Source organism: Agelaius tricolor, unplaced genomic scaffold (assembly GCF_023055355.1).
Source record: "Agelaius tricolor isolate 1412-34295 unplaced genomic scaffold, bAgeTri1.0.p SCAF_4, whole genome shotgun sequence".
Taxonomy (NCBI): domain Eukaryota; kingdom Metazoa; phylum Chordata; class Aves; order Passeriformes; family Icteridae; genus Agelaius; species Agelaius tricolor.
In genome coordinates this window covers 25950297-25977952 of record NW_027269264.1, presented here as the reverse complement: position 1 = coordinate 25977952, position 27656 = coordinate 25950297, and the positions used below count along the sequence as shown (strand labels likewise).

The 27656-nt window shown below is 36.6% G+C and overlaps 1 protein-coding gene and 1 long non-coding RNA gene across 2 annotated transcripts in view; both read left to right on the top strand.

The window, feature by feature from the left end:
- The first annotated feature begins 806 nt into the window (after window positions 1-806).
- Window positions 807-7664, top strand: LOC139589014 (uncharacterized). Its single transcript, XR_011678903.1, has 3 exons — window positions 807-1176; window positions 1383-1505; window positions 7514-7664. It is a non-coding gene; the product is annotated as an uncharacterized lncRNA (long non-coding RNA).
- A 516-nt stretch (window positions 7665-8180) lies between these two features.
- The window catches only part of CNTLN (centlein), a 169661-nt gene continuing 150185 nt past the window's right edge, over window positions 8181-27656 (top strand). Inside the window, 3 exon segments of the mRNA XM_071425911.1 lie at window positions 8181-8186; window positions 13880-13921; window positions 17559-17647. Coding sequence (XP_071282012.1) covers window positions 8181-8186; window positions 13880-13921; window positions 17559-17647 — 137 coding nt within the window.

Here is a 27656-nt window from a genome sequence, read left to right as displayed (position 1 = left end):
ACTATCAAGACGTAATCTAAACCCAGGTCTCTGACTCTTTTGTCTGCAATTGTTATTATTTAATTCAGAGAAAAAAGAAACTAACAAACAATGAGGAAGAGGCATGAGACATCTGACTCAGGTGTGCTGGAGCCTCAGCACCTCGCAGAACACCCAGAAACATCTCACTACTACCATCTCTACTACATCTCACTGCCCCATCAGCGGCTGTGAGTATCCAAAGGGAGGGTGTCAGTGGATGGATCCAGGCTCTGCTCGGCGGTGCCAAGCGACAGGACAAGATGCAATGGGCAAAAACTGATGCACAGGAAGCTTCACCTGATCATGAGGAGGAACTTTACTGTGCAGTGACTGAGCACTGGAACAGATTGCCCAGAGAGGCTGTGGAAGTCTCGCTCGCTGGGATATTCAAGCAGGATCCTGTGCCACATGCCGCTCTGGGATGACCGTGCTTGAACAGTGAGGTTGGACCCGATGGTGCACTGTGATCCCTTCCAGCCTGACCCACTCTGTGAGTCTGACCTGTACGGTTCACATGTAAACATCTAGGGTCTAAAGCGAGGCAGGACACATGTGCTCCTACGGCTGAGGAGGGGATCCGCTGGATTCCCAGGCATTTCCAGCATCCCTCGCTCAGCACCTTGGCGGAACAGCAGGTGCTCCTAGCCCTTGCAGAAGAAGGCGGCAGGCACGCCGGGACAGGCGGTGGCAGCGCAGCGCTCCCGGGGCACCGCTCCCTGCACCGCCTCACCTCGCGCAGCCGCACGGCGCATGCGCGGCGCCGCGCCTCGGGCGGGCGAATTCAAACGGGGCGCCCCTCGCCCCTTCTCCTCGCCGGGGCACCGGTGGGCTGTGACGTCATTGCACCGCGTCCTCTTTCTTCCCTGCGGTTTCCGGCGCTCGCCCGCGCCGTGAGTGCGGCGGAAAGTTTTCATTTGCGTGGTTCACGGCGGCGATTCTTCCCCTTTTCCCCCAGGCGCGGGCGGGCGGGCGGGGGCGGGCTGCCTGAGCCCGCTCCGCTGGGCGCGGGCCTTCCTCTCTCCTCGCTGTCTCCGCAGGAGGAGCGGTGAGAGGCTTTCAGCGGTGGCTTCGAGGGGCTCGGAGGCGGCGACGCAGGGGGTGGCAGAGCTGGAGGAAGAGCTGCGGGGTCTGGCGGAGCAGCTGAGCCGCTGCCAGGTACCTGAGCGCGGGGCCGGGGCCGGGCGGGGGCCGGGCGGGCGCGTCCCGTTTGGGGCCGCGGGTTCGCGTCTCGCTCCCAGCGGGCAAAGAGGGGGAGCAGGGCCGCGGGCTCCCGGCGCCTCCGAGACATGAATTAAATCGGGCTTGGGCCCTTGCCCTGGATAAAACCACCTGTCCTGAAGCTATTTTGTTCACTCTTCCAGAAGCCACTGTTCGCTTGAATTGAAATAGTAAAAGTCTCGAGGTACTGCCTTGTGCAACTTCGGAGGAAAATGAACAGGCAGAGGGATTTTAGAGAATTTTAAGTCTTGAAGGAACCTTTGGAGGTAATTTCATCTCTCCCCCAACCTCGCATCTGGATTAAATATACCCAAGCTGTTTCTGGGAGGGGAGGGCTTAATGAGTAATTGTGGGTGTACTTTCAAAAGTTCCTTCTGTGTCTCCCCTTGTGGCCTTCCTTCACAAGTACACTTCCCTCCTTTTTCCAGTTGGTCGTTCATCGCTGATAGTTAGGTGTACTTATTAAAAAATACAGAAACATTGATAATGTGAGGTCTTGTTCTAGAAATCAGCGAAAATTCTCTGCCAAACATGGATTGCACCAAAAGTATATGGCAGGGAGGGAGGTGACACCTAATGCTGCAGGCAGCCAAAACAGTATTTTCCCGTGGGATGTGGACTGGTTAAAGCCATGAAGGCCTGGGCTGGTGAAGCAATCAGAAGAAAGCATCCATCTGAAACCTGGTAGAGGTTTCCTTCTTCAAGCAGCATTGATACATGTGACAATTGGCGTTGGATTCCTGCCATGGGTAGAATCAAGACTTCTTGAGAAAACATGTTGTGTAGGAGATATATAGAGAGAAGGAGCTGTCGAGTGAAAATCTTGTTTGGAAATGCTGAACAATGCTAAACGTTTAGAGGATATCTTCAATGTCTTGTGAAAGAAGTTAAGGAAACTCTATATAATTTACTATTCCTAGTATGCACATGTGAACTATCAGACAGAATTTGGTGGAGGCAGAAGGAAGCTCTGTGCTCTGCTCATTTGCTAGTTGAACATAAATTATGTATTACTAAAACCTTGCAGCAGGTAGTGTTTTGAAGAGCATTATACGTACTAGAAACTTTGAAGAAACAGTGCAAATCTGAGTTTTTAATTGTTTTGGTAGTTTGATGTGCACAAATTGTCATTAAGCATCTTGATTTCCCCTTTAGATTAATTTCAGTTATGTGTGCATTTCTACTTCTTTCTTGATGAACACATTCCACAGGTGTTGAAATCAGCAAATAAAGTATTTTGAATGTATTTATTTTAAGTTTCTTGCATATTATCTTGCCATTCTTGGGTTTTTGTCTTTTAGCAGATCAGATAACGTTCTTTGAGGAAAGCAGGGAAAAAAATAATGGGAAACTAGTTACAGCTTTTGAAAACGGAACCAGTCTGTAATCTCGCCAGCTCTAGGTAGAATCCAGTATGTATCATCTTTCTAACGACAGAGGATACGTGTGTTCAGGATATATTTCAGATTATTAATAAAATAAAAAAGAAAGTGAAGCAGCAATCTTTAAGTAGAGATTCTCTGAAAGTACTGCAGTGTAGACATCTACATGCTTTTCCATTTTACTAATCCATCAATACATTTGACAGGTGTAAGCATGGGTATGTTACATAAAGGAGGAGGAAGCCAGATTTTAATACATAAAAGAGGTGATAGCCTCATCAATTAGGCAGGTTTTTCAGTATAGCATTTCTCTAAAGTGATTAACTTTGTAAAGAAGTTTTGTGAAGATATTCTGAATTTGAATGGGAACTAAAATGGCCTAATTACTGAATGGACTTTAGTAATATTCTTCAAGTGGAAAGTCAGCTGATGAAATTATTTCTCGATAGATAGTTAATCCATTTTAATGTGATATTTCATATGAAAACTTTGTGTAAAGACAAGTAATTTGAAAGCATATATACATATAGGCAATGTTAATGTGTTTTTCTAGCATCTTTTCAGTTGAAATATAAAGTTGTTGCTGACCAGATAATTTCTTTAGTGTAATTTCATTTTATCTGCTGTGGTTTGCTTAATTTCCTTTAGATCTAAGAACTTCTTTTGTTTCTGTGCTGTCTTGTTAATCAGCATTGTGAAACCATTTAGGTTGGAATGGAATTCTTGAGAGCATCTATTGCACCCTAGAACAGATTGCCCTGGACAGTGCCCCCTTAAATTTTGAGTATTTCCATTCCTGGAGACTGCAAGCCCTCAGGACAACCTGTGCAGGTCTATCTCTGTAAAAGTGTTTCAGTTTCTATTAAGATTCTGTTTTCTGTTCTGTGCTTTTGGTTAGGGTTGTGTTTTTCTCAGAGTGCCTTAGCAGGCATTTTGGATAGAAAAGTTATGTAAGTGCCTTTATAAAAGATGTTAGTGAGAGGGTGTTAGCTTATCATCCAGCAACTGGATAAAATTACCCAAGTTCTTTTCCTTTTCCTTCACAGGCTCATACACTGCACTTCCAAAAACTTCCCAGCTGAAATCTAGTTTAGTAGTTTAAGGGTGCACCAGAACTAAAGGATTAGTCTTAACTATTGGTTGAGATATTAGCCTTTTGGATATTTTTCCCCAAAGAAAAAAAGACATTTATCAAATGACTGGGGCTAAAGTTTTAATTGGTTCTAAACCGAATGGTTTTAGCAAAAGATGTATGTATCCAAAAGTGATTTAGCATCTGAATAAATTATGCCATGTTTCTCTTCTATGCACCTTCTTGGATTTTATATTCACTGCTATATAAACTGCCCTTCTGAAATTAAATCTTTTTCTGGGAACTAGAGCCTGTTGTTAGGGGTCTCTTGGCTAAATACATGGGAGCCTTCTTGGGCTAGTGAAGCCCCTGAGTCTTAGTGGAAGTATTGTGCATGCTAGCTTTGCTCTAACCTCAGGTATTCCAGGCATCTACTTCTGGATATTGTTTATTTTCTGTGTCAGAATGCTGGAGAACTTGACTCTTCTAGTCATCCAGGGTGGTGGCCTTTATGTTCAAAACAATGTTTTGTTTTGAACATAGTAAAGCTGCCTACAAGAGTCATATATGGTATTCTTATTGCTTCTTTTTTTTGTGTGTGTGTGTGTGTGTGTGTATTCCTTTTTTCATTACTTTCTAAGGGTGAGGTTTTACTTCTAAGTCTTGACTTCTGCAGCTGAAGTGGGGTAGTATTTAATATTTCCTTTAATACTACTCAAACAATTGTAGGATTTTCAAGAGTAATAAGCAAGATCTTACCCCACAGGAGTGGGGCCTGTTAAAAAAGCACAATTTTCTTGCAGTCATTCTGTGCAAACTGACATTGAGATACAATTTTGTGGTGAGAAAGCTAAAGCCAAATTTTGTGGTGAGAAAGCCAAATTAAGAAAATAGTCCAAAACTCTCAGATTGTCTACTGAGAAGCCTTATATAAAGCTAAGGAGTTCTATCTCTATAGTATGCTGTTTTGGGAAAATTATGATTGTGTCTGCAGTAAGACGTTTTGTAATTATTTTTAATTTCAGTGGCTCTTCTTATTTTATTTGAGAATTACTTGAGAAATAAAGTTATGGTTCCTGAAAACAACTGAAAAGAAAACAGAAAATTGTTTTTTATTTTTAAATTTCATGTTTTCTTTGGCACTTTTTTACATTTCTGTAATAGGCTTGACATTATTGGAGGGCAGTGGAAAGACAAAGGTCAGATAGTAAGTCATCTCACATCTTGTGTCTGTTACTTTTGTTAACTGCTGTATTCTATTTCAGAGTTTTATGCTACTGCCTACCACCTCAAAATACCAGTATTTCAGTACCTATGTTCTTATTATTCTCAGGAGAGAGAATTTTTCTGGGGGTTGTAAAGATCTGGCTTGTGTTTTACCTCAATTTTATTTTCCCTTGTGATTGTGTATTTTTGGGGGTGGAGCAGATGGATATGCTTTTTTTGCAAAATGTGATGGCTCCTGGTACAGGAAATTGGTCTGCTTTTGTTTGCTTCTGTTTTTTTTTCCTTGTGCTTGTTTTGATTTTCGTTGGTTTTTTTTCTTTTTTTTAGTAAGGGGAATGATTTGTCTCTGGAAGCTCATTCTCTAGGTGGAATTTCTGAATTTCTGAACCAAGATTACTTTCTTTAGCTTAATGTACTTTCTCTTTAGTCTTGTGTATTTCTTTAAACCACCTGTTTGGTCTGTAGATTCATAGCATATTCCTTGGTGTCCTGTAGGGACCCTCTTGTGGTGAAAGACAGTTCATTTGGTAAAATAATGTGCATTGCTAAATTGATGATTGATGTCCTAGCTCCCAGGTTATTTCTAGATCAGACACTTTCATGCCCCCCTATTCTGTAACTGAAAAGATAGGAATAGTTCTTTCAGGTATTCTGTGATGGGAAACTGCATCAAATCCTTGCTATGAACAAGACAGTGATTCTGGACTGGATTTTCCATGTTGAACAGAGTGTCCTAGATTGATGGTAATACAAAAAGTTTGAAGACGCAGGCGCATTATCTTCTGGTTTTACTTATGCTATTGGTGATACTCACAGGACAAGTTTATTTTGTTAAGCTTAATTTTATATTTACCATCTTAGGATCTGTCTATTCATCAAAAATGCTGTTTCGAATTCGAACAAGTGTCTTAACAGTTTACCTATTATTAGTTTCAAAAAAACCAAGACACCATCAGTCTTCATTTTACTCATTGCAGCTTTTTGATTTCAAAGGTATAGAAAAGGTAAAATTTTTCTGCTAAAATGATATTGTATTTTCCTTCTCAAGGACTTTCTAACTTCATTGTATTACCAAAGCTGAACTATTCTTTATCTTTTTTTTTTCTTTCTCCTGCATAAAAATACATGTATTATTTTTAGGGAGGTCTTGTTAGTGTTATCTTCTGTAGCTCATGTGCCTTTTCTGTCAGTGATCGTTATAATGCCTAATCTTCTACTGTATTAGCAATTAAGTATGCTTTGCATGGTACTGTGTACAGCCCAAAAAGTACAGTCTGCCAACTGGCAGCAGTCAAAAAACCACTGAAAATAATGTAGCCATGATGCTATTGATTTATATGTAGTTTTAATACCGCCCTCCTTTATTTACAAGTAAACATGAAAAAACATTAACACACCAAGACATTGGGTTGCTTCATAATAGGTGACTAGATATTGCAGATGCATGTTGATGATGCATATTAGAAATATTTTAAAATCAATATCTGGGAATTAAAAGTAACAATAAATTTAAAACCGCAAAAAAACCAGAACACTAAAACATAGTTCTTCCATGGTGATGTATTTTTATGTCAACTTTGTTCTTGTCCATCTAACTTTGTGACCAAAATTGAAATTTTTGTAAACTACCAGTATGAGAATTTGAGTGTGTCAGTATTTCTTCTAGAGAAATAGTTTATATTCATCCTGTTGTTTTGAAATGGAGCAAAGTGTTTAGTTCTTCCATTCATTAAATGCTAATTTCTTTTATTAGTGATTAAGTCAAGACCACATATTTATTGGTGCCAAGGGATGCCAGCTGTTTAGTGCTTTGGGTGGTTTTTTTGTTATTTTATACTCTTATATTTTGCCATAAGGAGTGTAAATCACACAAGTCTGATTAGTACAGGTGTTGTTAGTAAAGGCCTTACTCTTTTTGTCTTATATATGGAAGTAGTGTTGTTGAATACCTAAGTTATTTTCTTCTACTTTTACTTCTTGCAAATTTTAGTTAAGTGTAGTGAAGTTTTTTCATATCTAGTATTCCTTTCAGAAAATACTGGTTTAAAATATAGAAGTTAAATTGAAGACTAGCTAAAAGTGAGATTTAAAAACAAAAAAGTATATTTTTGCACTTCACAAAGTCGTTTCTTATTCACAGTATGTCTGTGTATGAATGTTTCAGATTGGCCCAGCATGTCAGTGGGAATTTAAAATTTGGTGTACACATTACAGAGTCATAGAATAGCTTGGATTAGAAGGACCTTAAAGATCATCTAGTCCCATCTCCCTAGCCAAGGATGTCTTTCAGTAGGTCATGTTGCTTAAAACTCTACCCAACATGTTTTTGAATACTTCGGTGAGGGGGACCTGCAATCTTCCTCCATTGCCACACCCCCTTGTTGTCCACTTCCCTTATGTTCAGTCTAAATCTATACTTAATCCAAATTTAAATATTTTTAAATTGAAAAGGATACATTTTAAGACTGTTAAACCTTCTTCTGTCACTTGAGACATTGGTGAAGTCTGTCTAGGTATTGAAAGGTGGGAATCAGGACCCTTGTATGTATTTTCTAAGCAGCACAAACCAAACTATTTCATCCTTTTTTTACAGGAAAGGTGTGAAAATGCCTCTGATCAGTTTTTGGCCCTGCTGTGGACCTGTTGATATGGCCATGTCTTTCTGGTGCTAGGCTCCACAGAGCTGGGCACAGTACTCCAGGTAGGGTCTCACAACAGCAGACAAGAGAGGAAGAATTGTCTCCTGTGACCTGGCATGGGCCCAGGATACAGTTGGCTTTCTGGTGTGCAAGTGCATGCTGCTGGCTCATGTTCAGCATTTTGTCCAGCATTTCATGCAAGTGCTTTTCCCCTCAACCAATTTATCCCACAGTCTGTATTGATAATGGGCTTTGCCAAACCTAGGTGCAAGACCTTTCACTTTGCCTTGTTTCATATTTGAGATTTTCAAGCCTGTCTGTCAGTGTCATTCCCTCTGGATGGCATCCCCTCCTACTGGTGTAGAAACTCCAGTGCTCAGCTTGGTACTGTTTATATCATGAAGATGTAATTAGGAAGATGTTAAACAGTACTGGTTTCAGTATAAACCCTGGAGGAACACCACTTATGATTGGTTTCCGTGTGGACAAAGAGCAGTTTACTGTAACCCTCTGGACAGGGACCTAGACTCTTACTCATCTAATAGTGCATCCATCAACCCATTAGTTCTCCAAATAAATGGAAAGAATGTTGTGGGGGACTGTATCAAATGCTTTGTGGAAATGGAGGTAGGTGGCATCCATAGATCCATAGCCGTTCATTTATCCACTGATGTAATCAGAGGCATGGTTTGCCCTTGGTGAAGTATGTTGCCTGTATCTAAGTACCCTCTTGTCACCCATGCTTGTCATAGTGTACTGGTTTGAAAGCAAGCTAGTGAGACATTCCAAGTCAGAACTACAGTTTAATAGGAAGATTAAAATATGGACAATTGTACAGATACAGTGTCTGATTCTGGACACTGACACTGTGCTAGTCAGGGTGGTGGTAGCAGTCCAATTAGATGGTGGACGTGGTTCTGTTGAAATGGTGATCCTGTAGAAGGGAAGTAAAAGTCCTGTAGTCTTTCTACATCACCATCTCAGTGATGGTTGTGTAGCTCTTGTCTTCTGGGAATACAGTAGGTAGGGCTGCCCATGGTGTCTAAACCTCATATCCAGATAGGAATGCTTGGTTCATTCCCCTGGGTGGAGCATCTCACAATGGGATGATGTGATTTTTGAGTCATGCAATGAGGCCTGATGGCCCATTAGCAGAGACAGCACCTGGAGGGAGTTATCAGGGATGAGTCATGGAGGAGATAAGGAGCACTTATGAAGATGTAATAAAATACATACTTTTGGTTACATCCTAAAGTTTAACCTACGACAGGAAGGACCAGTTTCATGGTTTTACTGGGCAATATGGTAATGCTTGCAGATTGGTGGTTCCCATGATCTTTTTTACTCTTTTTTAAAAAGGACATGAAATTCCCTTTCCTCCAGTCACGGGGGACTTTGTCTGGCTGCTGTAAGATAGACATGAATGCAAAAAATACCTGTTATGTGAACAACAAACCACTGCTTTTCTCAATAAAGGAAGTTGCATTTTATATGCAGAGATTAGGCTCTTTTAATTTTTCCAAATGCAGTGAAGAGGTCTCTGGAACTCTAGAACACACTTTGATGTCTACGTTTGCCAATGTTTTTACAGATTCAGCATGGAGGAGAACAGGTGTAGCTGGTCTAGTTTTCCCATTTAACTGTTTTGATTTGGGAAGGAGGTACACGGTTCTTGAACACTATCTGACTTCAGATAGCGTTCTTGTCCTTTGCTGCTATGGAGAGTGCACTGTTTCAACTAGTTGAAGTTTAGCTCACAGTTAAAAGATATGCAAGTATTCTCATATTTGTCACAATTTTTGTCCACAGGATTTGGAAAGTACTACAATGCCATTTCAGGTGCATTTGAAATAATGGACCCAAATTGCACTTGGTTAGTCATGATAATACAGAGGGAATATACCTAAATGCATGCATATGGTTATATTGTCTGTAAAATAAAATTATTTACCCATTCCTGTATTCTTAAATGGATTAAAAATCACAAGTGCCGTATGATTTTATTAATCCAGAGCATTACATTTAAACAAAACTAACTCTGAGAGCTATGCTGAAGCTTTTAAATGATCTGTACTCTCAAGTAAGTGATAGAATTGTAACAATAACTCTGAATTGTGGTGCTTACAGAAAGCAGTTATGTGACTTGAAAAATTCATGTCCTACCCAATTCTGTGCATCTTCTGTGTAAATTACTTCTGTGACTGCAGTTAGTTTTAATTGAAGTAGTTAAGAAAGTTATAGCTTGAAATGAAAGCTGGCAGATCACTTATCCTATCCTTGATGTAAAAAGGGATTAAAAGAAAGCTTTTGATTTCTCACATGTTCTCCCTTCTGAAAAGATTTCCTACCTTTATCAAGTGCCACATCTCCAATATTGAGTACTCAGAAAAAAGCAAGTGCTGGTAGAAGTCTGTTCTAGTGAATGAATGGAAACAGAGCATCCTGTGTGCTCACTGAAGAAGAAGGTAATTTACTTTTTGCTATTCAGTGAGGGTGGCATTGTGTGTGATAGGTCCATGTCCATCTGGTAAATTCTGTCTACAAGTGAATTGATGTTTATGTGTGTTCCTTCCTCCTGTGGTGGTACTGCTCTGCCTTCAGTTCATTTTTTTACTATGCCACGACCAAGGAGTACCTTGTATTTCTTGCCAGTTGTTGCCACAATAAGTCAGTTATTTATGCCAATTAAACTATATAATGAAATGACTCAGTTAAGTTCATTGCTGTATTTTGGTTATGCTGATGAAATAATCTGAGAGTGTGCTGATTAAATCATGTGTAAGGACAGTATCTTTAGTATAAGTTGGGTGGTATTTTGCTTAGAGCACTATTAAGGCATTATCATTGTAACAATGACACTATATTATTTTTATTGTGCTTGTTTGCGTTCAGCAAAGTAATGAGTAAGGATTCAGTTTCTAAGGGAGTGAGTGTTTGAGGGTGTGTGTGGGTGTATATTTACCCACAAGTAAAGCAGTATACTACTGCTTGTCCCTTTTTGCATCAAACATACGTTTGTTGTGAGAACTGCCAACAGAGACAATATAACAGTAATTCATTTGAATAGAAAAGTATGTGTGAAATATCCATCAAACTTTTTTTAATATAATGCATTTACACATTGATTGTGTCTCATACTGCAACATTAAGGAATTGAGGGGATGGGGGAAAGTACTCTTGTTTGCTGATGATGTCTGTTAAAAAGTCAGTCTGGTCAAGTCACTTACAGCCCTCTTACAAATTTCTACCTGATAATTAGATGTTAACAGTGCATACTGTCTGTGAGCGACTTCTGTAAACTTGAAAATAATGCACTATTATTTTAAGAGCCTGTTGTGTTTAAGGTTCTAAGTTTTCTTCTGAGTTACTGATCAGTCTTCTGGTGACTTCTTAGGTTGTTGAAAAGCGCAGCACCTCACAGATGGATTTTCTAAAGAACAAGAGTATTTTTGTTGTGACTACTCAGCAGTTCATGGTTGTAAAAAGAATACCTCTTATTTAGGAATGTAATATGGAAAACTGGAAAGCACAAAGAAACACTGGCACAGTGGGCCAAGAGAGTCTGAACTGACACTATGCAGTAGTGTAAGTTTAAAAATCTTGTGAGACATCAAGAAAGAAACAAGTCTTGTCACTTGCATGTGAAGTGTATATGTCAGCTTGATTGATAAAAGACTTGAGTTGTTTAGTTGGAAATGTACTAGTCTATCCTAGATGTTCAGGGAGCCCGGAACAATCCATAGACAAAATTTTCTTGCAGGTTTTTCAGTGCTTATACCAGCCAGCCAGGTTATTTCATGCGTTCCCCCCTCACGCCCCATACCATGTAGTATTTTGATTTCCATACAAATTTTTCCAGCCTGACAATCATGTGTTTTGAATTACTCAATTCATAACACAGAAAATTATTGGTATGTAATTGTTATAGAGTTCTTATTAAAAATTAACAGTAAACCAATAGCTCCCTCTGTCCTCCCAGCTACTTTATTTTCCCACTTGGGGATATGGACTGATTAAAGAACTAAAATGAGAGTTTGTGTCTTGTATTTTTGTAGTGATGTTTGGAGAGGTCGGGGTACGGAAGAGGCTGTTTGGACTGAGTGTTAAGAGGTTGGGGTTTATGTTTTGTTTTTCTGTTCTGAGGGTATTGTCTTTTAAATTTGAGAAGATGAATAATAATAAGTGAATAATAATTTGTAATGCTGTAAAGATGTAAGTTATGCTAGGAACACTTAACAGTAATTAACATGCTTAGCAATAAATACAGTGTAAGATCAAAAAGAGTACTGATTTCAAATTGCAGGTAACTGAGATGCTTGATGTATGAATTTATGTTAAAGGGGGGGAAGTTTTTCAGTTTATCCTTGTTCTCAACACAGTGCATGACATACATCTAAACAAAAAACTAAACTTACTTGTAAATGTAAAACCCAAACTGTTTTAAGTGTATAGTTTCTGTGAGATGAAAAAAAAAAAAGAAAAAATATACTGCTTATGCTTTTGATACTTGTTTCACTGCTAATTTGAAAGTTTTGCTTTAGTAAATTCAGTATAATTACTTTAAAAAAAAGATGCCATCTAATTCTCCTTGATAAAGCTGTATAAAAATATTCAAAAGATTCTATGGTTCCAAGTTTCCATTAGACAAATAACTGCAATATTGATAGAGTTTTAGGTATTTATGATACCAAATAGCCAGTGAAATAGTTATGCTTGGAATTCACTTCCAAAAGGAAGATAAAATGTTTTGAATAAGGATATTTGTTTTTTCCTGCTTGTAAGTCAGAGGCATTCTTAGATTTTTGATTTCTGCTGGTGCTTTATAAATTTGCAGTTTCATTTGAAAGCAAATACTCGTGCTGTAGCTAGTTATGCCTTATAATGTCTGTTAGTGGCTTATCTTTTGTCAGTGTTTCTGAGCTTTCTCCTGTTAAAAATCAGTAAGAAAAAATCCAGTTTTCTTGGCAAAGAACACATTTAAAGCCTAAGGTAGACTGCATTTCTTTTTATCTTTCAATATGATGAACTACAATCACTTTAACTGTAGGCTGAGGGCAAAAATGTCACTTTTCAGGGAATACACAATGTGCTCTTTTCTTTTTTCAGAGTATTTTTGTTCTTGCATGCAAACTTCATTGCAGGGTGAGCATCTTTATCTGACATTAGATATGTTCTAAGTAATGAGTAATTTTTACTAGCTTTCAAATGGCATCTGTATTATGCCTTTATATAAAATCTCAGCTGTCCAAGGTACACTCTTGCTGACCTCTTGAGTTGTTAATGTGCACTTGAGTAGTCTGAACGTTCTTTGGGTAAGCTGAAGATTGATACATCCCAGGCCTTGACAGCTGCAGTGTTTTTCTGTGCCAGCTTCAAACAGTCTAAGTAAGCAGTCTTTTTTCCATAGAAATTGTCTGGCTCCCAGGGCCATGCAGGGAAAAGCTTTACCAAGTTCATGAATTCTGCCAAGAGCTTAAAAAAGCTGTTTAAACTTCATTTCGTCTTAAACCTTAATAATTTCTAACTCATACTTATTCCATTATACAAAATGCTTAATTAATCATATTACTGAGATTTAAATGCAATAACCATTAAAATGTTTGGCATGTTAAAGAAAAGAAATCCACATATGGTAATTCAACATTCTTTGACTTATATTTTTGTAATACTTTGTTGTCTTAATGATAAATTTTGTACATTTCTGTGTAAACTTTCCTTTTGTGAAATAATGTTCTCATATTTTTAACTTTGGATGAAGTTGTGCGTTTTTTTGTTTGATTTGGTTTTTTTCTTTACTGGTAACATTTGAAGATGCATTTACATCCTTATTTTTTTTGCAGGAGTACACTTAGGCAGGACATTGCTTAGTTTTATATGCATTTAGAGAAGTTAAAGTACATATTGGGTGCATAGTGAAAGGCATATGATGATTTAATTTCGCATATCTGTTGATGTAATTGCAGCATTTCTTTATAGTTCTGTGTGTGCTCATTCATAAATTGCAGTAGTAACTTTAAATATCAATGTGTCATCATCAAAAATAAACAACATGTATTGAAATATTATTGTTTTGCAGTTTTGGAAATTCCAATAACTTTTCACTTACTTCCATAGGATTTGTGAAGGTTTTGGTTTGTGTTTTGTGGTTGCATTTGTTGTTATTTGTTTATCATTTAATGGACACCTTTTAGCCTGTTCTGTGTAGCTGTTTCTTTGAAGTTTGTTTAGTGGTCGTTCAATATTCCTTATTGCAAAGAAGATTTTTTAAATTTATAATTAGGATGAGGTTTTTAATGTTGTTTCATCTACTATTCTTTTAGCACAGAGGGAAGAGTTATGTGAGGAGTGGCAATTTCACTGACGTGAGTACAAACTTGTGGCCAATTTTACTCTTCTTTGGACAACTTAAAGTAGCCTGTTTGTGGCATAGTTACAGGTTAAATCAAACTGCTTGTTTAGTTAAAAGAGATAGTTTATACCTGAGTGTTTGTGTTCTCATTAGGAATGTTTGTTGAAATTTCGTGTTTTGTATTTATATTACCAAAGGGAGATATTGGAAAGTTTATGTGGAAATTCAGTTGTCAGAGGCTCCGTACATGCTGTATACTGAGCAAAAACTATGGGAGGAATGTGAAGACTTCCCTCTTATTGTACATATATATAGTACATATTTGTTCATTAGGAACAATTCAATACCTGTTGCTGTGGTTTTCCATTTTTTTTGCTTTTATTTTGTAATTGAGGAAAGCTGTGCTCAGAAGTATTCATCTGAAAGTTGTGCGCTCTTCCATGTTCTTGGATTGCCTCAAACTGTTACCCAGCTGGGACCAGAAATATGTATCTGCATGGTAGGACAAAAAGCAGACACCTCTGCTTGTAGGGAGTCTCATGGTGTTTGATAGTGCTTCTTAGATTCATATGGAAGCCTAAGGGTCTCAGCTCTTCTAATATATAAAAAAATAAACAGAAAACCCAACAGCTACCTCTGTGGTTTGTGTTCAGGGCAGTAAAGGGGAAAGTTAAGGAAGCATGCTCATTAGCAGATCCAAGACTTTAAATAGGTAAATAAAATTAACTAAGCATAGCTCATGAAGTCATCAATCAGCATAAGAAACTTTTGATTGTTTGCTTGATTTAAGATTTTTGAGTGTTTTCAGGTAGAGTACTATTAGCATTTTGTTCTATTGGGTCTTCTGTCTGCTGTAATGATTTTGTGGCCTTTAGACTGATTTCTTAGTGATTTATGGTAGTTTAGTATGAAATACACAGTGAATTCTGTATTAAGGGTATAAAAATGCTCAAACACTATTATCATGTAATTTCTGCTCTCCATATTTCTGATCAGTTGAGCAGTTTGAATTAAAATTTTTCTAAAATTGGAGTAGATACAGTGGTTTATTCCTGTTATTATAATTCAAAGATTTCCTTATGATGAAAGGCAGCAAGGCTGGTGAAGGGTCTAGAATGCAAGTCCTGTGAGAAGTGGCTGAGGTTGTTTAGCTCAGAGAAAAGGAGACTGAGAGGTGACCTTATCACTCTCTATGACTGCCTGAAAGAAGGCTGTAGCCAGGTGGGGGTCGGTTTCTTCTCACGGATAGCCAGTGACAGGACAAGATGACACAGGCTTAAGTGGTGCCAGGAGAGGTGTAGGTTGGACATTAGGAAGAATTTCTTCACAGAAGGAGTGACTGGGCATTGGAATGGGCTGCCCAAGGAGGTGGTGAAGTCGCTGTCCCTGGGGGTGTTTAAGGAAAGACTGGATGTGGCATTCAGTGCCATGGACCACCTGACACAGTGTTTGGTCACAGGTTGGACTTGATCTCAGAGTTGCTTCCAGCCTAATTGATTCTGTGAAAATAGTGTCATTTAGGCTGGAAAGATTACTGATTTAATGTCCTTTGAAATAATTAAAACAAAATCATATTTTATTTGCTATTGTTTAGAGAAGTTTAGTCTTGCTTTGTGGCTTGTTTTTTGTGTGTTTGTTTTGTTTGCTTTCCCCCCGACTTACCAATGTAAGCGCAAAATTTTTTTAGATGTTAAAATTACTCTGAATCCAGCTTCTGTGTGGATCCTAATGCTTTTTGGAAGTCTGCTGCAGTTGTCCAAATCTGAAAACCATTTTTATTTTTAATTCTGTTTCTGCCTGAGAAGAAGCAGTAGGTCATGCCTGGTTCACAGTCTACATGCATTGTAACTCTTCAGGTGGCCTGGCAAGGCATTTTTGGGAGATGATGTCTTTTATTCTGAGGACATGAAACAAGTGCACTCTTTTTACAGTCTTTCCCACTGATACATAGAAGTTCAGTATACTAAATGTGTAAGGTAATAGCATGAAATTAGGGGCTGTGCTTTATTTTTTTACTTAGTAACCCAATTAATATGGTTCTTAGTGTTTATCTTTTAACTTTATTCTGAGCTGAAAGTTAACCTATTTTTAGCACTTACACTGAACAAAGACTTGGATACTGATGCAAAGTCATTTGAGTTACTAATTATCTGGTGTGTAGTTCAGCTTTTGTGTTACCTTTCTTTAAAAATGAATGTAGTGCTCCATAATGCATTTAGTTAACTGTTTGCATGCAGAAGGGTCACTTTCAGTTTTGAAAAGAATGCTTACATTAGTAACCTAATTTGATTAGAGAAGGATTGTGGTTTTTGCAAGTGTTTTAGAAACATCTTGTTCCTCTTTTCTTTTTGCACAAATTTTTTTAGTAATTGTTTGATTTTGTTTGAAAATTCAAGAAACAGTCAGCATTTTAAAAGCTGTGCACAACCTGTGAAAGACAGTTGAAATTTTTCTGCTTTTAAGAAAGATGAACTCTTTCTGGTGTAGTGCATTTTGCATAAGCTGATGATGGTCTTGAATTACAAGAACTTTTTGGCAATTTGGTTTTTAACATTTAGATTTGACATTAGAAATAATTTCTTGTCAGGCACTGGAACAGGCTGTTCAGGGAGGTGGTGGTGTTACCATCCCTGGCAGTATTTAAAAGCTGTTGATGTGGCATGTAGGGATTTGTGGTGGTTGTAGCAATGTTAGGTTACTGCTTGGATGCCTTGACCATAAATGTCTTTTCCAGTCTAAATGATTCTCTGTTTCCAAAACACTAGTAGACATAGCTGCACTCTAATTATTTTTCCCTGTTGAATAGGCCTAGTTGCCATTATGCTAAGGGTTTAGCTTATCAGTTCCTAATTTTATGTTAAACTGTTTCAGTAGGTCTCATCCTAGTCTGGACTATGGTTTATATACACATATTGTCTTACTGGTCTTCATCTTTTGCTGGACTTTATTGTTCTCCCCTAATATTTTTATATCATCAACACATGGGTTTAGCTTGTAAAATAACTAATATTAGTGCTTCCAGTAAGAAAATCGTATTGAAATAACAAGACACCAGTGAAAAATAACAGGTAATGTGTAGTAGAAAATACAAATGTGGGAAAGCTTTTAGCTGACATCTAGTTTTCACAAACTTTCTGAAGTCTGTTTGTAAACAACAATGTTTCCTTGCTCACTTGAGTTTTCTTTCAGAAGCTTCTATATACTGCAGGTTAGACGCCTGTGTGTTAGAAGACTGTTTTACTGCATGTTTTAAAATAAAGAGCTACATGTGGTAAATCTTAATGTTGAAGCAGGTATTCTAGGCTTAGTATTTAATAGAAATTGTGTCAGTAACAGTAATAGATACAGCAAAAGGCAGCCTTTTTTGAATACTGTCATTTCTGCTGCCATATGTTACATTGCATACTATTTTAATGTTGATTGTAAGTGTTTATTTTACTTCAATATTCTCTGTGGTTAAAACTTTCTTTATTAAAGAGAGCCATCGGCTGTGTTTTCATGGAACAGTGAGTAACTTGCAGGGAATTCTCACTAGATTAGGGCTTTCTTGGCAATTGTCTTTTGAATATGCTCAGTATAACCTTTTCTGTCTGTAAAAGGCATTATACATGTAATGTGTTTTTTCTTCTTTTTTTTTTCCTATTTCTAAGGCTGATAAAGAATTTGTGTGGTCTCTTTGGAAACATCTCCAAGTGTCAAAACCAGATCTTACTCAAGCTGTCAGCTTGGTTGTGGAAAGGTGAGTTTGAAGATTTAACATGCTACAAAAACCAAAAAGCAACCAACCTCCCCTGCTGATACCATATTCTTTATCTTTCTAATTGAGAACTATGTAGAGTTCTAAAAATTTGTTGAAAAAGTTTAATAAAAAGTTTAATTGTTATATTTCATCAAGAGTGCTTAGAGTACATTGCAGAGTTTTTCTTTTTTCTTTGGTGCAAGTTGAAGCATACTTTAAAATCTCTTCTCACTGAAACTGCTGTGCTGCAGTTCAATACCATATTAAAATTATAAATGTCTTGCCATATTTTTTTTTCCTGTTGAAAGAGCAGGAGGAGGAAAATGACTAGTAATTTTCCAGTGTCATAAGCTGTTGGGTAACAGTTATATATAAATTATGTTTATCTGAATTCTTGAGGAAGTGAAAAGCTAAGACTTGGTAATAGAAGAGATAACCGTCATAGAATCATAGAACATGCTGCATTGGAAGAGGTTGGAATCATTGAGTCCCACTCCTTGCTCTGCACAGGACACATCAAGAATTGCATCATGTGCCTGAGAGCACTGTCAAAATGCTTCTTGGGCTCTCTCAGGCTGGTGCTGTGACCACTTGCTCGGGGGACCTGTTCCGCCACCCTCTGGGGGAGGAACTTGTCCCTGACTGTAAAAGCTTCTATCTTCATTAATACAGACAAGCAGGATCTTACTTCTGCAGCTTATTCCTCTGAGGATAGTAATGATGATGATTTCTTCATGATACTTACTATCATCTGATTCCTATAAATGTTAGTTAATTATCAGAGTATGCAGGTAATTGTTTTGGAATACTAATATTTATGAATTCAGATTTTTATGTAGGCGGAAGATAAGGAGAATGTGAATGAGTTGGCTGTCAGAGTTGAAACACTTAATTTTCTTAGGGTGTGATGAGTTCCCTCTTTTAAAATGAAAAAAGGGGATTTTTAAAAAAAGAGAAAAATAGTGGATTTTAACTTTTTTTAATGGCATACCAGTTTTACTTGGGAAGCTTGTTACAGATTCATGAGGGTTCCTGGCTCCTTTGGGTTTCTATTGAGTGCTTTGATCTTAGAAGGCAAGTTTTCTTGTTCACATCCTTCCTTCCTGGACTTCTTCTGTCATGTTCTTTCACTTGTGAAAATACAGTATTAACTTCTTTAGCTAGGAGTGCATTTCACAGAATCATGGTATTGTTAGGGTTAGAAGGGACCTTGGGAGATCATCTAGTGCAGCCTCTCTGCCAAGGCAGAGTCACCTAGAGCAGATTATACAGGTATGTGTCCAGGTGGGTTTTGAGTGTCTCTGGAGAAGGAGACCCCATAAACTGCCTGGGCAGTCTGTTCCAGTGCTCTACCACCCTCAGTATAAAGAAGTTCTGCCTCATGTTGAGGCACCACTGAAAAGAGTCTGGCCCTATCCTCCTGACACCCACCTTTGAGATATTTATATGTATTGTTGAGATCCCTTCTCTCTCAATAGTTTTTATAGTTTTGTCCCCTGTTCTACCTTGTGTAAAGCAATGAAAATTTTTGTCCAAAAATACAGTTGTAATCCTGTAACTAGAGGTAATATTCTAAAGGATTCATATCCAGAGGAAGACAGTGATGGTGTAAAGACATGCAGGTTATTTTAAAGAGAACTGGTATTGGGGATTCACATACAGTTGCCACTGATGATATCAAGTAACTGCTGGCTTTGTACTGGGACACCTAACTGCACAGAGTAATAGCTTGGCTGTTTAGACAGTATACTATTCTTACTATTGTTTTCAGGTTTGATTTGGGAAATAATTTTAATATACGATGAAGACTGATGCACAAATTTGTAGCATTCTTCATTTATGTTGAAATGGAAAACCATAATGATTTGTTTCCTAATAAAATTTGGTCATGTTTTCATGAGGACATTGGTGGTAGAATTCATCTTCCTTCATAAAACATAAAAAAAATATGAGAGAACTGCTTAAAACATATAAATACAGTATTTAATACAGGTAAACATGCATTGCATGTATATAAGCACCATTATATTGAAAAATTTAAAAAACTTTATTGTTGTAACCACATTTTATAGAGGACTGAACAATGCGGAAAATTGTAATTCTTTTACCTGAAGCTTAAGAAGGCAGAAGCAGGTGTTCAGGCTTATTAACATTCTTTATTTGTGTTGTATATAAAAATAATTAGGATGTTAGGATGAATTGAAGCATAGAGATGTTAGAAAGCGTACATTTAAATAATGGTCAACAAATGAATTATTTGGAGTTCTTGAATTGTGAACTTGAATTGCCTATACAAGTCTCTCTTCTTTGTTTATTATTTTTCATGTCTAGGAATATTTTTATGCTTGATAGATGTCCCTTGCTTTAAATTATTTTATGCTTTATTTAGAACAGAATTTGGTAATTTTGTGTATTATCCTTATTGTTACAATGAATATGGTGCTCTTATATACTACCTTGATGGACAAAAGCAGGATAATAAGCTCAAATTTTTTGTATGTGTTTTGCACTGTTTGGAGGCTAGTGATTGCCATGTGAAACCCTGCCAACATACTTTTGGTAATGTGCTTGTCTAGTTTTTTTGTCCTCTACTCTGTAGAATTACACTAATGCTTTAGAACCTTTTTGAACTCAACGCTATACACGTATATCACAGCTTCTCCATGCCTCTCTGAATTATGGAATTAAAAAAGAAGAAAATTGCTTCCACAGCATCTTTTTAGGTGTTAACATTACTCCTGAGAACCCTGGAATAGGTGTGGATGAAACCCATTCAGTATATAGGAGTTTTATTAATCACAACTTTGAACTTTTGGGTTGCTTTGATTTGACAGATGGAGCAATAGTGTGTATTTTTCTCTTTAATTGATGTAGCTTCATCTCTTTTGCCTGAGAATGGTCTAATTGCCTCTTTGGAAATAGTTTCTAGCCCAGCTTTACCTGTGAAACAACCAAATTATTCAGCCCTGTAAATTCTATCCTAACTTTTCCAGTTATTACTCTCCATAATGATTTCCTTAGTAGCTTCAGTTTCATGACTGCGCTTCTTCACACACTCATCCTTTCAGAAAAGTTTTTGTCTTATTCCCTACCTTAGGAGTAAATAATATGTTTTTTTATGCTTATATCAGTTTATCTTAGTTCCAGTACATTGATTGCTTTTAAAGGGAATCTGCTATCTACCACTACTGCTGTCCAGAAAATTACAGGACAGTAGATTTTCTGGCTTTGTTAATCTGGGAAAAATACATGGGTTTAAAGAGTTTAAAAGATGGGATGATCATATAACTGTTATAAGCAAGATGGTTTGTGAAGCGTGCCACTTGGGAGGATCTGTGCTACTTGCAACCCATTTTTCTATATTATACAGAGTTTCAGATGAGTTGGAAATTGAAAATTTACACTAAAATCTGATAAAAAGGATATAAATCTTACAGATTTTTTTTCTGTCTCATCTGTATTAGGAACAACAGAGACCCAGTCATATTCAAGTTCAGAACTTTTTCTGTCTTACTCAGGCTTATTATGAGATTCTGAGATAGAAACAAAAGAATGGGATGGATTTAAACCTTTTTTTATTTCTTCTTGTGACATGGATACCACTAGTGTTTGCATAGCTTCATTTTTCAGTGTGCTCTTTCCACCAAAAATTCCATGACCAAGAAACTTCCATTCCCCACCAAATCTTTGAGACTGCCTGAGGTCATATAAGCCAGATAAGTAACAGAAGCAGACAGAACCTAAGAAAACACAGGCATGTGTACCCTCCTAGATCATATATATTTATATAAAGAATCAAACAATATTGTCTATTATATTTCAGTCATTAAATTGATGAAAGAGACAGCTAGGCTTTTTTTCACAAGATTACAGTTGTGAGGATAAAAAGATGCAGGACAAAATGTTCACTTAGAACCTTACAACTTACTCCACAGGTGTGTGATAAAGAAAAGAAGATAAATATTAGGAGGAATTAAGTGGGCAATAGTAGCTTTACAGTAGAGTAATTTGTATTTATAGCATTAGAAAATTCCTTATAATATCTTTTTCCAAACAAACCAGGAAAATATAAAAGATTTAATTTGGGGGGCATAGGGAGAAATTACTAGTACCTTGCTGTTATTTGTCTGTTATTTTCAAATGCTTTCATGGCCCCAAAATAGAAGTTCTCCTGCCCTAAAATTGTAAAAGTATAGCTTGTACTTTTTTATGGCTATGCTGCTGATTCCTGTAATACACCAATGATATTATACTTTTCAGCAGTCTTTGCAATTCTTGCTGGATAACTGTAACTATATTCCCAATTTAATATTCAGATATAAACAAAAAATTATCTTTACTGTGCAAATGAGAAATGCCTTTGGGATATGTAAAAGCCTCCAGGTATTTTAAACAAGCCATTGTAAAACTACTACTCATGTTAGTATACTTTCCAGCTACTTTAAATACTATTGATCTCAGTATTGTGTAAAGAGTATGCTATTTCTAGTTTGCTGCCTTTTGAAAGATTTTTTTATGATTTAAAAAAAAGTTGCTAGAAAATAGCTCTTGTTAAGTAAATGTATGTGTAAACTGAAATGGAGCTGGGTTCAGATGAGAGTGTGAAAGGTTTTCAAATATTTTTGCAAACTTCAGAACTCTGCTTTAAGACTTTTCCTTCTGTAGTATATGCAAGCATGACAAGTCAACAGACTAATTTTCCTCTAGGGCTTCTAGCTGACTCTTTTCCTTTTTTCTGGAAGGGGGATATAGAAGGATCCATTAACAATCAAACTGTGGCAATGATAGAAGACGTGGTAGATGTACATGGGGATTGTGTTATGTGAGGTGGTATACTTACCTTTGGCAAGCCTGCCTTATGCAGATGTTTTTCCATATCGAGATTTCAAGTGTTGTATATTGCAGGTCTTAACAAAGGCAAAGAACGGATTTATCATTTCAGCCCCCTCTTAAAAACATGGCGACCTGAATGTTAGTGCCAGTGATTGAGAGTTTTGTTGTTGTTCTTCCTGAGGAGTTACATTTGTATAAAGGTGAAGAGATGGACAAAAATATGGCGGAAAAGCAAGAGATCAAAAATAACTAAAGAATTTTTGGAAAGGTAATTGCAGGAGCTTTGCTATGCACAGGATGCTGCTGTGGTTTGCAGCATTCTGTGAATAGCAAATTGTGGAAAAACATAAACAGGTTGACGTAGATTCTTCACTGACTGCTGATATGCAGATTTACTGAAAATGGCAAGTACTTTTTATGTAAAAAGAATAAGTGAATGTGCTGTATGAATGAACACTTTAGATGCCTAACTTAATTGAAAAAATTAAAAATGTGTACCTCACACCTTTTTGAAGGGACGATAAGCATTGTGTAGAAGCTTTCTTAAAGCACCCTTTTACAAATTAACAGGAAACACAATGGCAGGAGGACAATGATGTAAACAAGATGTAAGCCATTACCATTTTGTCACTCTGATTTTAAAATACAATGGACTGTCCAGTTACTATCACACAATATAGTGGACAGAATAATAGAGCATAAAGAGTACAACCTTTCTGGCTAAGGTCAAATAATTGTGATTTTCTACAGTTAATGAAAGTTTAATATCCTGTTTCATTAAAAATTCTCAGAACGTTGAACATAAGTCAACATTCCATGGAGAAGAAGGTATTATGCAGTTTGCATGTGTGCATATCTGCATATCGGAGCACAAAATATTGACATGATAATTGCAGTCAAGCCTGATTGAACAGTGGCCTCTGGGAATTCAGCTGGTGTTGTACCAACTGGATGGCTGCTCAGGACACAGTTTGAAATGCAAGGTGCAAGTTAGCACTTTATTCAGCACAGGCAGGCATCATTTAAAAATCCTTGGGGGAAACCCTGGTGATGTGCAGATGTTAAAGCAGTCTGTTCTGAAGTGCTGATATTTTGAACACTGTAAAAGACTTGTGTATTTTAGATGAAAAATGTTTGCAAAATTATTGGGCAAAAATGTCACCTTTTTTTGTACTATTTTAGTGTAAAATACACTTAGTATCTTATGTATCTTGCTTAAAATAAGACATCATCATATTCTTAAAATAAGAGTCTCATTCCTTAATATATCATCTAATAAATTAAATCAATCAAGTTAGAGATGCAAGAATATTTGTGTTTCTGTAATGATGCCTTTTCATTTTGATACATATCATGTAATATAGAACTGGCTCTATAGATAATTTACTAAGGAAACAATTTCATTTAACATTTGTAATTAGATCTTAAATTATTTTTGTAAGGAAACAAAAATAGGTATATATAATTTTTTATAGAAAGTAACTACTGTTAGAAAAGCACTTAGAAAAGTGAAAAATGTGGTATTAATTTAAATTCTTCATTGCTCCATGCTGTCTGAATCTTTTAGAAGTACTAACTATAAGTATTAAAAGAAAAAAGTAATTATGTCTATCAATTGCGGTTCATGAAGTATATGGATTTTCTAGACTCTTAGATGAAATTTAACTCATGATTAAGTGAAAATGATTTAGCTTTTTTTTTAAATCAATTCTTAGTACATGGAAATACAGTGAGGTTTCTACTTGGAAGATTAAGGCATAGGCTCTGTTTCTACTAACCAATGACTATACAATCACAGGGATGTGACTGTACACAGTAATTACAATATTGGTACCATATTTACCATAACATTGACAGTCTGTACTCTACAACTTCACTTTACACATGGGTGATTAATTATCTATTTAATACAAAAAGAGAATGTGTGAATTATGGAAGTCTCTAAAATACTTGGGAGTTGGAGGACAGGGAGATGGTAATCAAATTAAAGCTGCATCACACCAACTGATATTTTATAGCCTTTGTCGTTCTGCAGCCTTTAAGAATCAATGAAATGTCTTTCTAAAGTCACATTGTTTCTGGAAGCAGTTTATTATAGTTAGAGATACACTGTTAAAATGCAGCCTTTACTGTTTACCACACTGCCCAAAGTTTGCAGTGTAACCTTAACTTTCTGTTAAAAGACCAAATTTGTAGATATGATTTTGGTTTTGTGATGTTTGGGGTTTGTTTGTTTAGTTTTGGTGTTTGTGTGGTTTTGTGGTTTTTGTTGTTGTTGTTGGATTTATTGTTTGTGGGGTTTTTTGGTTGGTTTTCTTAATTTGTTTTGTTGGGTTTTTTTAAATTCAGCGATTTGTAAAACTGATAGGATGCATTCCATGAAACATGTAAACAGTGAATTCAGTTTATTAATTAAATTTATTTTCATTTAATTGATGTAAATGTGACATAATTGTATACGACTCCAATTTACTTTTTCTTGACAAATGGTTAAGTGCTTGTTTCATTAAGACTTGTGGTACAGTACAGGATACCTCTTTTCTCGTACTGCTTTTGCTGAAGATTTCAGGAAGGATGTTGTTTAGAAACTTGAACAGACTTTTGGTTTTTTAAATATTAAGGCTTTTGCCATTTTCATATCTCATTCATGGATAACTGTTTCCTCAAAGTCTAATGTTTCATTGCTGGCAAGCCATTAAAATGGTGCCAAACATCAAGAACATTGTCTTGTTGTATAATTGAGTAGAGCATAATACAGGAAGAAAATTGTAATAGAGAAATGTGCCAAGCTTAAGAATATTTTATCAGTTTCTTCATTTTTGTGGGAAGCTGAATCTTGATAATCTTTGTAGCTAAATGCATCTGCGTTAAACATTTAAAATAGGTAGTACTCATGGGAAAACTGATTGGAGCTTAGAACTTGTACAAATTGACAGCCTCTCTTCACTCCATTTTTCATCCTAAAGAAGTCTGCAAATATTCTTAGCTCACATCATTATTGCTCATCAGTGATTCTAATTAGCTAAACAGGAGTTTGTCTCAGTCATTGATCATCATCAGCTTCTTGACAGTGCCTGAATTTTCTCCCCCCATATTCCAATGGACTTTTAAAAATACATTTTAAATACAAAATAGCTCAAGGAATGAAGTTGTTCAAAGAGTTTTTTTTTCTGAATATTTGTTACCCTTTTAGAAAAGAAGAGATGGTGACTGCAATTCCTATAAAGTCCCATTTTACAGTGTGACAGCAGATCCAAATATGATGTATAAGTTCCAGTCTGAAATACTACCTTGATAGTCTGTGGGGAGCTATCCTGTAAGAAGCATGGGAAAATGTCCTATGCGATCAGGAGAAACTGCTAATAAAGTTGCATTTGAGGTTTCAGCTTATACTTTAGGCTTCTGAAAACTTCCATTTTGTACTTAACTTCTAATAATTAAAGCATTTTTCTTTATCTGTGGGCAGTTACATGTTAATCTATTTTTGGGGGCATTAGCAAGCATGTGGTATCTAGAAAGCTTGAAAGAAAACATTGTAAGGGCAAAATACATTTAATTTATTTAAACTTTTCCTACTCATGATTGTGATGATAGATCTGTGTTTATAAACTATGTTCTTTGACATCTTTGTTTAAAGGAGTACTTTACCAAGCAGTGGAAGGAAAATAGGAAGGAAAATAGGTGGAAAATGCTGCATTTAACTAGAAATGTGCTGTGAACTGTTGTCTAGTGTGTAGCTCTGTTACAGGTGTATTTTTTGCTTTAACAGTGATCTATTTCTTTTTCTTTCCTCTCCAGTCCCAGACTTTATTCTGTGAACCCGTGTTTTGAAACCACATCCTAAAGTCAGAGGGCTCAATAGATTCTTAACTACCAATAATAAATCAGAATTAGCTGTGCATACTGTTTTTCACAGCTGTTTGTTCTTTTATGTGGCTCTTAGTTCCCTTATTTGCTTCCTCTGTTTTCTCCCTAAAATAAATTTTAAAAAATTAACCACTCACAACTCTGAAGTTCCTTAGGGAGGATAGGTATCTAACTTTCCAGATTTTCAGATCATTTAATGCATTAGAAAACAAGTTTAGTAATAATTTTCAAGTGATGATTGCATAGTTCAGTTAGGAGGCTAGCTGATTATATGGTTTTTGTGTCTTGATTGAGTCTCACTTTTTCAAAGTCTGACTTTGAGAGAGGAGATGGGACGATGATGGCATATCATGAGTGGTAGACTTAAGGTCAGGATACTTCTGAGAGCTGGAGACAATGCTATTCAGTACTTCATGGGGCTTGTGTGTGGCTAATGGTATGATTTGTTCTGTGTCTGCACCTGACTCTTCCAAGTACTTTACTACAAAGTACTTGGAATAGTCAGGTGCAGACACTTTCCTTTTTGTCTTCTAAAGCTCTTAGGATTTTGAATCAGCTAGTGTGTATCTAATCTTAAGGTGTCTAGCTGTAATTAAGATGTGAGGAAACTTTGAATGTTACATTTCTTACAGTTCAGATTAATATAGGTCTGTCACTTCCTCAGGTAGATTGTAGTGTAGTGTAGCATGCTTATGGAAGAGTGGTAACCTTCCTCCCCAAATATTTGGGGTTTGATTACTGCAACTGGTTTTTTTTCAGAAAGGATAATTGTTGATAGCCATATAAGATCCCACTGCAAAGTAATTTAATATGAAGAAGAATTAATATTTCTAAATTGGAACAGTTTTTGTTTCATTTACATTGTACCTATCATGAACAGTATGTCTCCTTCAGGAACATTCACAGACTTTTGGGTTAAGTATTATACCGATAAGCTATTCAGCCATTTTTTCATTTTTGCTTACTAACTCCTGTTCTTTAAGGTTTCTACTATCTTCTAGTACCAAGTTTTAGATACTTACCAGAAAGTCCTTTACCATGTTTTAAAACATGACTGAGAGTGTGACTGTGTGACTTCCGTTAGCTAGATATGTGTTACAAGCAGGGTAAATCAGTTTCATAGCCTCATAACCTGTCATGCTTTGAAACCTGTTTATTGGTTTTGAAAAGACATCACAGCACAAATTTTGGAATGCATTAAATAATTTCATATTTGCATGAATTTCTGTAATCACAGTCTACTGAGTTACATTCCTGTAAGTTTTCAGATTTAAACTGTGACAGCTATAGGTGGTCTGTAGCTGCACAA